Here is a 13,528-nt window from a genome sequence, read left to right on the forward strand (position 1 = left end):
ATGCTTCCTGGGATAGGCTCCAGGTTCCCCACGGCCCAGTAGGATAAGCAGTATAGAAAATGGAAGGATGAGTGCCACTACACCAAAAAATACCATTATAAATAATAAAACAACATGCCTATGTTTGAATATTAAATGAGAAAAAGATTCTTCTACATGAAGGCAGTATCAAACAGAGATTAGCTTTAGAAGGTAGCCTACATGAAATAAGAAAATGCAAAACCTAGCATATCCTAAAGTGACTCCTTTATACAGTAGTTGTTGTATCTCTTATAATTACTATAGCAAAGGGAGTGCCTCAGAACACTTGACCGTACTAAACCTCTTCTCTCTCTCTCTCAAGCTTGGGCTGACACGAGGTTCGCTATATTTTTTGTTCTGAGGAGGAGAAGTGGTTGGAAATGAACTGGAGCGGGGACAGATCCTGTGGAGCCGTCACTCTTCATTAGCATAGTGCTAGCTGGAGGGTTTGTCAGAAGGAGTATTAGAGGGGGGTGCTGTTTGTGGGTGTTGTGAGAGTGCTAAAGTGGCAACTGCAGATCACTTTCATCAAACTGGTCTCTCCTAGTCTTTTGGCCAGGACAAAGAGCCATCTGTTCGTGAAGGAGGAACAAGGCGCCAGCTAACCTGCAGAAAAGACGAGGTCATGCTACTGAAAGGAACGCTCATCTCGGTAACCTCACAGGCTTTGGCATTCGGATATAGTTGATGCTCATGAGCTAATAGGAGGATATGTACAGTATTTTTTTTATCAGGCGTGATACCAAGAACTCAATGGATGTTTACAATATAAAAGCCTTTGAATCCGTTTTCCAAAACATATATGTAGGAATTTATTTATTTATTTTTTTAAATAAAAATGGCTTTTAATAATCTGTCTGCAGTCTCCTTTGAAAAAAAGTACCTATTAGCATGCACACACGAGTGTCCACAAAAACTGCAGCACTTGCAGCCGCGGCCTGATAAATGCCAAGAAAATGTGTGAAAGTGGCGCTTCAGAGTGAAGACCGCTGCAGAGTTTGAAAACCGGGTCTGCATACTGACGAGATCTTTCACAACAAGTGACAAAAACTCCTTAGGATCACTTCCCTGGCAAACTGCTTTTGCCCAGTCGGCATCTTTATTCGTCAAGGAATCAAGCAAAGGCCGAACTACGATTTGGAGCTAATAACCAGCAGCAGTACTATTGTGGGCAGCAGAGGTATTACAGCTCAGTGACTGAGAATATTTTAATCTCCTGTGTTTAGAAGGCGGTGTTTTCCTAACCGTAAACGACAGTTCACTGGCATGCTTAGCATATGCTTTGTATATTATGGGTGGTTAAAAATAAAAGAGCATTATTCACTTGACTTTTCTTTGGCCGGTGAGCATAAATAAGGCTGTGATCATAGAGGGCGGTCAGTGTGTGCACCTGCAGGCTTTGTCTGTGATTAGGCAAAGCAGAACATGCAGGGCTCTATTTTACGCTACTGCAGGTGTGCTCTGAATATCAGCATGCGCCAACACGTAATTGGCAGGAAAATGTGGTCTGAAGCTTTAAAACATTAGCACTGGTTCTACAAATGTGGCGTTGTCATAAAAAAGACTGCTTGCAGTTTACAAGGGTAGTGTATACATCAAAGAGTGGCATAATAGCATGTTTGGGTGGAAAGTCATGCACAAAAAAGAGGTGCTAATACCTGTTTAAATGGGTGGTTTTGGGGGAAAGTAGACTTTGAGAGTGATTTAATTAGTAGATAGATTGCTATTAGGAAAATGTTAGTCTTTGCAACATTGAAGCATCCAGTGGGTTATAAACTCGTTAGTATTCATTCTGAGCTGCTTCCTGAGAAAATGTTAGAATTTTCATATGCTGATGCACCAGCTTGTCAAACGGCGGTACCTGTAAAAGCCTCCCCAAACACTGGCTCTAAGAGATCTCCCCTATACAGGCTGTACAGAGTGACCCTGTAAAAAGTGCTAGGAGAGAGATCAGTGATAGCCAAGCTGTACTCCTGTCCTGACAGAGTGTAGTTCTGGCCCTTGGAGAGACCATCGATGTCAGCCAACTCGATCAGAAAACCATCAAGCTCACCCCTCTTCAGCTCCCAGGATATATTGAAGCCATCCCAGGATACAGCAGAGATAGTGATGTTGCCCACCAGGGGCTTTTCGTTGTCTGGATGATAAACAGAAGAGATTAAGCAACAGGTAGTGGAGCACGAGTATAGCTCAGTGAGCTGAGTATCAGATGGAGAGCAGCAAGATGTTGAGCAAGACGACCAGAGATGGTCTTAGAAGAAATGTTGGTGTAAAGATAGCGCCTAGTCTTCTTTCACATGCTACACCCATAAAACAGTCAGTACATTCAAGAACAATACATATGTAAAAGAACTGAAAAACACTTACCAGAGTCCAGTGACAACTTGATTTCTTGATTGTATTCATTTTATGTCATTTCTACTACTATGCTCTCTAGATTAATTGTTCCAAAGACTAGCATGTGTGCAAGGGTTCTCCAGGGCCAGGATTGGGAACCAATGGTCTAGTGTATCTTCCCCCAATGTAGTTTAAATTAGCAGTGGAAATGTTGTGTTGGGGAAATTTGAAAATGTTTCTATGACAGATGCAAGAGCAATTGTATGAACCCAATTTTTAAACATCAACAACACCAACCATCTATGTCAAATGTTTGATGGAAAAAGACCATCTCCTCTGTAAACAATATGTAACAAACGTCTTTCTCTGTTGATATTTGTTCAGTTCCATCTGTTCCATGCAGAAAAAAACCCCATCTTCCCATGCAATGAAAAATTGGCATATGAAATCTGCTGCAATAATAAACAAGCTTGTTTGCACAAGCAGCCTTTTGGTCAAACCTCATTAAGAAAATAATTTAAAAAAACATGCACCTGATTGCAGCTTGCTTTAGTATTAATGGCTCAGAATGAAGCCATTAATTTTTTGAAGGTTCTGCGTAGTCTGCTTGAGCAGAAGTACGCAGATTGCTTCAAATAAAGCAGGAAGCCGTGCAGGAAAGCGCAACCCATAATTGAATATCTTTGCGCCCCATCAGCATTCATGAAGAGATGGGAGCAAAGAGCTTGGAGATGCACCATAGGCTGCCATTATCCTCTTAATGCACAATCAAGTGGACACAAGCGTACTGCTGAATTGAGTGAAAGACAAAGAGGATAGAGTGAAAAGCTTTCCCAGTTCCCAGGCATGAGAATTTAAAAGTACCATTGCTGGGAAAATTTAACACTGTCAATTAGAGGATCAGAACTATTAATCATTCCCATGCTAGTCCATGATGATTGATGAAAACATTCATGTATTTAACCGTAACACAGGCATACACTACAGGATGTTTGGCCAAATTCTTTCACAAATTTGCTCTCCCTAAATAAAATAATATATACCACTGCTGAATTTTTGTATTCTGATTGATCAGAAGGTTTTGATTCATTTTCTATTACAGCAGCTCTAACAGTAGTTCCAGCTGTGATCCAAATCACAGGTTTATACATTATCTTTAATACATAATCTTTTCTATAGTAGCTCCTTGACAGAAACTTGTATTATGGATGCTTGACATAATCTAAGGCTGATAGTAAATTATTTTTTTGTTTTCAAATATGATGATGTTTTCTGTAATAAGATGTTTATTTAACATTTATGGAAGGAGTCTAAAGTTTCAGCGCTTTGTAACAGTAAGTTTTTTGCCATGCGAAAGTGTTTAATAGAGGACTTTATGTTTTCAGTTTCTTGGTTTCTCTCTTCGAGAGAGTGGGAAAAAAGGCTGGTGAGAAGACGACTGTTTATAGCTGCTGTAACATAAGCGATAACAGGAAATAAATTTAAATTTAAGTCCCTCAACATTCAATGTAACTATAAGGTTAAAATTTGAATAAGAAGAATAAAACACTTCGGGATGGTAGCAATGACTCTACCTTGCATCAGGCCACACCACCATCCTGTCAGTGATCATTTTCCTATGACAGCATGCGCTGAAGTGTTTTATTCTGTATATATTCAATTATATGAAGATATACAAGTGCTAAGTCTGAAATGATGATATGTGAAATTTTACATTAAATATGTGTGAAATGTCATCTTTGCCTAATCTTCTAGAATGCATGATATTATGGCTAAAAAAAAAAAAAAGGTTATGTAGTGTAGTGAGCTTTAGGTATGGCCTTCATGCTTATGGAGCAAAGTGGTTTTATCAGAGCCCATCTAAGGATCTTGTGAAACAAGTCCCCTGTAAATCCCTTGTAAAAGATCACTGTTAATTTTCCCACCTGAATGACATTATTCTGGTAAAGAGGTTCTACTAAACTGTCTTGGGATGCTTGCTCAGGGTATACTGCTCTGTATTGATAGCACTATATTGGTCCCAAGTGATTTTTTCTGTAATCCTTTCAGTGTACTCAATGTGTGTCTTTCAGAAAAGAGGCCTAAATCAAGAGGATTCCCTTCACCACACCCCGCCTTCTCTCGTCCTATAATGAGCCTGTGGTGAGTGTTATGTTCCATGTTTGTACTTCATGTCTGAGGCTGATAATGGCATCAGAAATGAATCCGTGGGATTATAGCACTGCTGATTTCAGAGACAATGTTTTAACAGTTGCCTCAGCAGGGGGGCCTATTTATTATCCCACCCCTCATTTTGTCCTGGTCAAATCGCACAAAACCAGAGAGGAGTGGCCTCATTTTGACAATTATCACATGAATGAGCTGTGTGTGTGTGTGTGTGTGTATGTGTGTGTGTGTGTGTGTTCCATATTCATAACCCTAATTTTAGCCCAATCTCTTCTCAAGAACCGATTTTTATCTATGCATATGTTTTAAACTTGCAGATGTATTAAAGATTGAGAAAAATATGTATTATTCCTGCTTCTACCTATCTACATTTGTTTTCCTCTTTATTCTTTGCTATGCTTGCTTCTCTCTCCTACTATATAAATGTCACCCCATTCAAAACTACCACCCCCTTCTAAACTGTTTCATAACAACAGACATTTAATGTAATTAAATATTTGGTTTGGACATATAAGCAACACTCCGACCACAGGACCTTAAATAAAAGCCATAATCATCCGAATTTGTCTTCCCTTTGGTGCTCTAAGACGTCGAATAAATCCACATGTTGTTGCTGAAAAGGGACTCACACAGGATGTAAAGCTGTAGCATACAATGAGTTCAATTCATTCCTGAGCTTGGCTTAGACGCCTGGAGGCACATTGTATAGAAGGAAAAGATCTCCCTGGCCAAGAGGCAAGGAAGCAGAGGGAACCTCAAATTAAATTTTATACAGACCACTAAATTTAAAACCTTCACACTCACACAAAAGAAATATTGATCTTTTTTTTTTTTTGGTAGAAAAAGGAAAGATAATTCAGTCCTCATTCTGGCTGGCATGTACGATAAAGTTACAAACCACACAAATCTGTCTTTCTTTAAAAAAGAACTCAAGCTTGCGGAATCCAACTTTCATAACAAATATATCTCATCATCTTTAAAAAGACAGCAAGTTTTAGACAAGCGTCAGGCAATACCGAGCACAATACACCAGTGAAACAGTATAAGCGGTATATGACTGACCTGTTGATGCCTGGATGCTGACTGGCACGCTCTTTTTCCTCCCTCGCTCTGCAGTCAGGGTGATGGTGTACAGCATGCCAGGGTTCAGGTTCCTCAGCATGTAGGTGCTGACACTGTCCGGAACTTCAAACTCGGCCCTGTGGCCGTCAGCGGCCACGAACACGAGCTTGTAGACATCGATCTTAGCCACAGGTCGCCTCCAGATCAGCACCATTGTGCTTTCTGAGGTCTCACTCACCTCCAGGTCCTTAGGAGCATCAAGGTCTGACAAGGAGAGTGAGTTTCATTAATTAACATATACAGTAGAGATGGCTTTGGCACTGGAATGTCATGTGTGATGAGCTGTGATATGAATAGTGTCAGAAAACTGCACAGTGTCCTCGCAGTTGTTGTAAATTCGGTCAGATTATATGACACAGTAGTCCACATACAGTATAGTTCACATTTGCCCATTTTGACATGTTTAGAATGTTCACTTGTTAATTCTGTATGTACTGCTTATCTGCACATGCTGTAGCATTGTATGTAGTATTATTTATCTTATAAAACATATATGCATATATCTGTCCATAGGTTGAACAACTCGCGTTTTAAACAGATACAAATAGGAGGCACACTATTTGGAGCACTAAACAGTATACAGTTACAGATAGTGGCATTTTGTTACAGTTCTATCTTATATTCTATCCATCCATCCATCCATCCATCCATACATTATCTTTACCACTTATCCTTACGGGGTTGCAGGGAGCCTATTCGAGGAGGCATAGGACATAAGGCGGGGGACATCCTGGACAGGGTGCCATTCCATCGCAGGGCATAATCACACACACACACATTCATACACTATGGACACCATGGACACATTTAGACATGCCAATAAGCCTACCATGCATGTCTTTGGACTGGGGAGTACCTGGAACCCCCGAAGCATAGGGAGAACATGCAAACTCAAGGCCGCGGTGGGAATCGAACCCTCAACCCCCCCCCCCCACCCCCCATCTTATATTCTATTTTATGTCAGTAATTCACAGCTTCCTTTCATTTTATTCTCTGTTAATGTAGCAACTACCAAATCAATTTCCTTGCAAGAGGAATCTTAAAATTATTTCTGATTTCTGATATCATACAGGAGCATCTCACCGGTAACAGCATTGGTGGTGGCAGGAGAACTTTCCTTCTCATCTTTGACTGCAGTCACTCCCATGCCGTACTCTATCCCAGGCCTGAGACCTGCAAAATACAACAAAAAAAATGCAGACGTGCATAAATACATTTCTATGTACTGTAGTTGTCAAGAAATTACTTCTTAAGAAGAGGTTAGGGTAAAAAAGGCAAATCCAAAGTTTCTTGTAGATTTCCAGAGGGAGTATTTTGACTGCACAGCCTGTCCATTATGAATATTTTTTCTAAATAATTGCTATTGGTCATCAATTTAAGCTGTTTCAGTCACGGACTTTCCAGTAGCCACACTGAAAAAGCTCTCACATTGGACTAAAAGCAGAAATTACAGTCTTCCAAGAGACTCTTGAAGATGATAAAAGGCCCCAGCCCAAATTTCTGTATTTATCCTTTGTATGGCCCCTATAAAGGTCAATATTCAAGAGGCTTTCAGCATGAAATTATAAAACAGAGGAATCACTTATTACCAATAAAATCACAAGTGTGACAGCAATTATAGATAATAACTGTGTAAAAGAGATGAGTTACACGTGTGTGTGTGTGTGTGTGTGTGTGTGTGTGTGTGTGTGTGTGTGTGTGTGTGTGTGTGTGTGTGTGTGCGTGTGTGTGTGTGTGTGTGTGTGTGTAGCATGCTCGGTTTTTAAAATAGACTCACTGGCTTATGTAGGACACAGGCCACCCAAGGACAATAGAGCCGACCAGACAAAGAATCTATTACACATTTTGATTTATACACATTCTCCTCCTCCTGTGTAATAGTAATGAGATAAAAAAACATCTTCCATGTATAATTTTCTAACTGAAGCACGTACTATTACTGTTATTTCATTTTTGAGGTTTGCTCTGGATATTTTAACATAAAGATGGGCCTTTAGGCAGGCAAATATGTCATTTTAATGCACTTATACGTACACTTACTAGTATTGTTTTAGGAAACAAAACAAAATAATCATAATAATTCATGAATTCCAATTCAATATTTTATGCACAGATAAATCGATTCTCTCTAACCCTTACCTGAAATCTTGGCTTGAGTGATGTCCTGTGGGCCTGTAGGAAAGGTAAGCTCCCCATGTTCCCCTCCAGACAGTGGTCCATATTTGATACGGTAGCTGGGAACGTTGGCTTGGCTGTTTCTCCACTCCAGTGTGATGCTTTCATCTGTCTGATCTATCGACCGCAGGTTCGTAGGTGCATCTAGGTCTGGAGCACATTCACATCATATCGCATATTAGTTCTCTAGCAACTTCCTGTGGGTGGTAATGCTCCAGAGCCAAGTCATTAGACAACGTCGCTTTTCTTAGATGAGTAGTTTGGTCATTATTTTATTAACAATAGCTCATATGGGAAAGAAAAGGATACTCTTACCTGTAGTGAAGGTCTCATAGACAGGCACGCTAGTCATTTCCCCTCGGCGGGCCATGAGAGACACACTGTACTCTGTGTCTGGGTAGAGTTCAGCCAGGTGGTACTGGGTGTCGATAGATGACAGTTCCACTGTGTGGCTGTCTGAGGAGCCAGTGATAGGCCCATAGGACACAGAGACACCGTCCACCTGAGCTATGGGCTGGAACCAGGTGATCAGAGCAGTACTGTCTGTTACATCCCGAACATCCACCTGGCTAGGAGCATCGATCACTGCATGGAGGAGACAGAAAAGAAGCAACAAAAAAAGTAGCTTACACAGCTAAACATACTTTTCATACACAGAATATGTAAATATTCAAAGCCATCAGATATTTGTCTAACTCCTGCTTTAAAAAAAGTATGTTTCCCATCAGCCACTGCACCATGTCACATGTCTCATTCACCTGTTTCACGTTTAGCTCATTAGCACTGGTGTGTAGTCACATTCAGCACTGCACTGTTGTCTTGTGTTGCTTGTTCTGTCTCTATGTATCATGTTATGCTTGTCTTGGTCCATATAAGTCTTGAATTGTGCTTTATTTAATACTTTATTAAATGTTTCACTGAGATTCTGCATTTGCATCTGCCTCTAAATCCAAAGCGTGACAGTATGCTTTAGGAATTTTTTGCTTTGAGTGTATATAAGGTCAATGAACTTAATTATATGATATTTTTTATACAATATTGTGTATTCCATTAAATTGAAGAGAGGCTCTTTGGGATGGGGGGTGTTTGCCCCATGAGATGCAGTGATGAAATATGAAATGTCACTTTTCCCTGAGCTGTAGATAAAATAGAAAATCAGCATTTCGGCTTGGAGCTGATTTGTGAGTAAGCAAAGCTCTTATCCTCTAGAGGGTGGAATGCTTCTTAAGCAGCTTGAATAGGAGGAGGTTGAACCTTTCTTTCAAAAATCAGTGCTTCCTCTCTGGGCAATTCCTTATTGGCACATATCTCCGAAATTGAGTGAGAGGCACACTGGAAGATTTGTTCAGCTGGTATCATATGAGCACACAGTAGCCTTCTTTATTATAGCCTATGAATGGAGCCTACTGTTGTATTTAATTAATTGTGTTTCTGCAAGCTCCTTACTTTTTTCCTTTGTGGCACTTTCCTGAAATTTTATCCTGAAATAATATGCTACAAATGGTTTACTGTGACATTAAAAGGGATCACCTCAGTGCAAACATAGCATTTTACAAGCTAAGCACAAATCACAAGAAAGAAATTGAGCATATTCCCAAATATCACAAACGGTAAAAAGCTTTTTCCAGCTGTGCTTAAGTCACAAAGGTTGAGGGTAGAGCTTGTGACAAAAAACAAATTATATTTGCTGAAAATATATTATATAATTATATTTGATATTTTTGTGTGAATGTATAAGATAAATACCAAGTATAGCCTATACCAGGAACACTGGGCATGAGGCATGAATACACACTGGATGGGTTGCCATCCATCTCAGGTCACCCTAGGGGCACACCTAGGGGCAATTTAGAATAACCAGTCCACCTATATGCAGGTTTTTGGGTTATAGGAGGAAACCAGAGAGCCTAGAGGAAACCCACAGTCTGAGGCAATGCTACCTGTCCCAGTAGGTTACAGATTTTCATAATTCTGAAAGAAAATGTTTGGAAACAAAACAAATGAATTGAATTTATGAAAGTGATGAGAGCTGCTTACTTGTAACCACATTCTTGCTTGCTGGAGGTCCGCGAGTGTTGTTCTTTAACACCTCAAGTTTAACCTCGTATTCCTGTCCAGGGCCCAGGCCAGATTGTTCAAAGGTATTCTCGGGTGGTGACAATGAATTCAAAATCTCCCCATTTTCCTCTTTCTGGAATTTCATAACACCACACAGCCGATGTAAAATCTGATACATAATACCGATTTCATGCTGTCAACTTGTCAAAAGAATAATGAAGACAATATTTACTGTCTTTGGTATATGTAGTTCATAATTTCTATATGGATTGTATAAAACATTGTACTGAAAGCAGTACAAAGCGTCTTTGTGGTACTGGATACAAAATCTTTGTTCTATTAATGTGCATGTTTAACAAAAAGAAACCACAAATGGCACCATGGATATGACTCCAGGCTTTGTGGACTCAATAGTCCCATAAAATACAGAGAAATTAGAGAGATCTTGGAAAGTAAACACTTGGGACTTTCAATCGCATCCACTTCGAATTGAGTGCTGCACTTCAAAGTGAAGGACTTGTTTGGCATGGACAGCCTCAAACTTGATGTATGAATAAAGCTGCCAACTCTGGAAGAATGGAGTATAGGAAGACATGGTTTGCATGTCCTGACAGGAGCTATTTTTTGGAGTTTGCCTAAGCCCTTGAAAAAGAAAAGTATTGTGAAAACAGTGCAGTCCTGTTGCACATGGTCACCAGAGTTGCCGCCAGAAGCTTCTTAGGAGGTTTTGTGGAACAAAACCCTAGACTTTCAGACAGCAGCCTTTGCATATTGGCACCAACTGACTATTTTCCACAGGATACTCATACAGTTTCCCATCTTGAACAGTTACTGGCAGGGCCCTTAATATATGTGGTATTCCTACCACAGATTTCAGGGAAATGCTACCATAACCATCCTCACACTGACATGGTTTGTGGCATGCAATAAGAGGCAATGTACTCACTGTATTTCTGAAGATGAGGTTCCAACCATCAAAGGGAACATTAAGAGGATCCCACTGAACTTCCACTGATGTCTCTCTCACGGCTTTAAACTTAAGGCCTTCTGGCTCCGGAAGATCTAACAATGTGTTCAAATTTAAGGGGCAAATATAACATTTCTTTCCATTGTTCAATAACGGTACTACAGTTAAATATTTCAAAGTTTCTGAAGACCAGTAATCGATGACTCACGTGTTGCCACTCTGGCACTCACAGGAATGCTCATCTTGTTATTTAGAACAGCATAGACACTGATTAAGTATTCCACACCAGGCTCCAGCTCCCTAATAGTAGCAGACCTTTTTTCACCAGGTACTCGCATATCTAACTCCAGACCACCAGGAGCAGTTGGCATGTAGGTGATTAGGTACTCTGTCACCTGTACCTCATTGACCCAGGTCAGATCCACTGTCTCTGGGGTGACTTCAGTCACAACCAGGTCCCTTGGTGGAGAGACTGTGAACGGAGAAGACATAATGACACGCTTCTGGACTAAGCATTCACTGTAAGGTTGAATTTGTAAAAAAAAAAATCATAAACTGACTTACTTTCAGAGCAGTCTTCCCCAGTGAATCCCAAATCACAGATACACATGCCATTCAAGCAGTGGCCTTGGTCATTGCAGTTTCCTGGGCAGGTCATCTCTGAGCAGTCGACACCCGTGTAACTCTCATAGCAGATACACTGTCCATTGTCACAAAACCCACGATCTAGGCAGTTGTTGGGACACGTTTTTTCACTGCAGTCCTCACCAGTAAATCCTTCGCTGCACACACACTGACCGTTCACACAGTGTCCATGGTTGTGACAATTGTTAAGACATGTCAACTCACTGCAGTCTTTGCCTGTGAAGCCAACATGGCAGACACAGTTGCCATCTACACATTCACCATGTTCATGACAGTCACTGGGGCAAGTCTTGATGCTACAGTCCTCTCCGGCAAATCCTTGTTGGCAAATGCACTTTCCATCAATGCAGCGTCCATGGTTGTGACAATCATTGGGGCAGGAAAGCTCAGAACAATCATTACCTTGGTATCCAGGTTCACATATACATTCCCCATTTACACATTTACCCCTGTCATTGCAATTGTCAGGGCAGGAGAGGCTGCTACAGTCCTCACCTTGGAAGCCAGGATCACAGATACATCTTCCATTGTAGCAGTGGCCTCTCTCACTGCAGTCATTTGGACATGTAAGCTTGGAGCAGTCTTCTCCGCTATAGCCGAAATTGCAGATACACTGACCATTTACACAGAGGCCTCTATTGTTACAGTTATCTGGGCAGGTGAGCTCACCACAATCCTCCCCAATGAAGCCCTCATCACAGTAGCAGGTCCCGTTGATGCAACGGCCACGGTCAAAGCAGTCATTGGGACATATAAGCTCTGAGCAGTCAAAGCCAGTCCATGGCTCATTGCACAAGCACTCGCCTTCCACACAGCGTCCCCTACCCAGGCAATTGTTGAGGCAATTGGTCATGGAGCAGTCCTCGCCCATGTAACCTTCTGCACACATGCAAGACCCATCAATGCACTGGCCATATTCACCACAATCCACAGGACACAGCTCAATTCCACAGTCCTCTCCCCCAAAGCCCTCAAAACAGACGCACTTCCCATCCACACAGCGGCCTTGATCTTGGCAGGAACTAGGGCATTCTGTCTCTGAGCAGTTGGGCCCTTTCCAGCCAGGCTCACACACACAGTTACAGGTTTCAATACTGTAGTTGCCATGGCCATTGCAATATGGCTTGGTAGTGATCTCACCTAAAAAAAACATAAGGCAATTCTAAGGTCCTAATATCACAACCATAAACTGAAAAAAAATAATGCTATTCCATAAGATTACCAGCATAAACAACTGACAAGTTAATTTAGAATATGAAGGATGCAAAGGTCAAAAAATGTACCCTGACTCTTCTCAGAGGATTCTAATCTAATAATACTCACCAGTAACTTGAGCTCCACAGCAGCCATTCCCACTGGTACACTGCTCCCTCAGACTAGACACTTCAGCCTCTAGCATCTCCAGCCTATTTAGGAGATCTTTAAGGTCTGGCATGTGGCTATCACATCCACAAGCCTGCTTGGGTATGTTAATTCTGTGCGTAAAGACTATCTGGTTTTCACCATCCACAGTGTGCTCAATGTGCTGCTCAGAGGGGACAGACTTGGGCTTCATTTCTGATCCTCCAGGTGAATCCAGGTCAACAGAGCACAAGGATCCAGTTGGGACATTGATGTTGTATACATGGTTGAAGACCACTGGTTGGTCTGGATTAGGGAGGGTCATGTTCTCGGATTTGGGTGGCATTAGTGACTCTCGTCTGTGCCTGATCATTTTCCTCAGCAGGCCAGCCATGGAGAGATCCAACAGAATGGCCATAGTGACATAGGCCAGAAGCAGGCCTCGCATCCCCATGATGACACACTCACTCTGACGTTTGATTAAGCCAAGAGTAGTGTAGAAGAAGGTACTTTTCAGTTTTAGATGGAGCTTTAGAACTAGAAATTAAAACAGAAAAGGGGTAATGTCATTTCTTATGTGCTCCATTCTGCAGGAGCTTAGACATACATGTAGTGAATGATACATGTAAAGATTTTGATAATTTAACATTACTTGCTCCTGCAATTTGTGTCCAGCAAAACCAAAAGAGTACATTT

At 41.2% G+C, this 13,528-nt stretch overlaps 1 protein-coding gene across 5 annotated transcripts in view; it reads right to left on the minus strand.

Annotated features, from left to right (window-relative positions):
* tncb (tenascin Cb) overlaps positions 1-13,528 on the minus strand; it is a 51,397-nt gene that overhangs the window by 27,314 nt on the left and 10,555 nt on the right. For 4 of the 5 annotated variants that reach the window (XM_047149948.2, XM_053674279.1, XM_047149946.2 and 1 more), the window contains exons 2-11: positions 12,815-13,369; positions 11,411-12,631; positions 11,055-11,318; positions 10,826-10,941; positions 9,859-10,012; positions 8,137-8,406; positions 7,786-7,971; positions 6,730-6,819; positions 5,587-5,850; positions 1,883-2,158 (exon numbers count right to left, since the gene is read on the minus strand). In XM_047149948.2, the coding sequence (XP_047005904.1) occupies positions 1,883-2,158; positions 5,587-5,850; positions 6,730-6,819; positions 7,786-7,971; positions 8,137-8,406; positions 9,859-10,012; positions 10,826-10,941; positions 11,055-11,318; positions 11,411-12,631; positions 12,815-13,286 (3,313 nt within the window). In that variant the 5' untranslated portion in view covers positions 13,287-13,369. The remainder of the gene's footprint in view (positions 1-1,882; positions 2,159-5,586; positions 5,851-6,729; positions 6,820-7,785; positions 7,972-8,136; positions 8,407-9,858; positions 10,013-10,825; positions 10,942-11,054; positions 11,319-11,410; positions 12,632-12,814; positions 13,370-13,528) is intronic. The other variant, XM_047149952.2, reaches the window with a different exon arrangement.

The sequence above is a fragment of the Ictalurus punctatus genome, chromosome 22, assembly GCF_001660625.3.
Source record: "Ictalurus punctatus breed USDA103 chromosome 22, Coco_2.0, whole genome shotgun sequence".
In the NCBI taxonomy this organism is placed as follows: domain Eukaryota; kingdom Metazoa; phylum Chordata; class Actinopteri; order Siluriformes; family Ictaluridae; genus Ictalurus; species Ictalurus punctatus.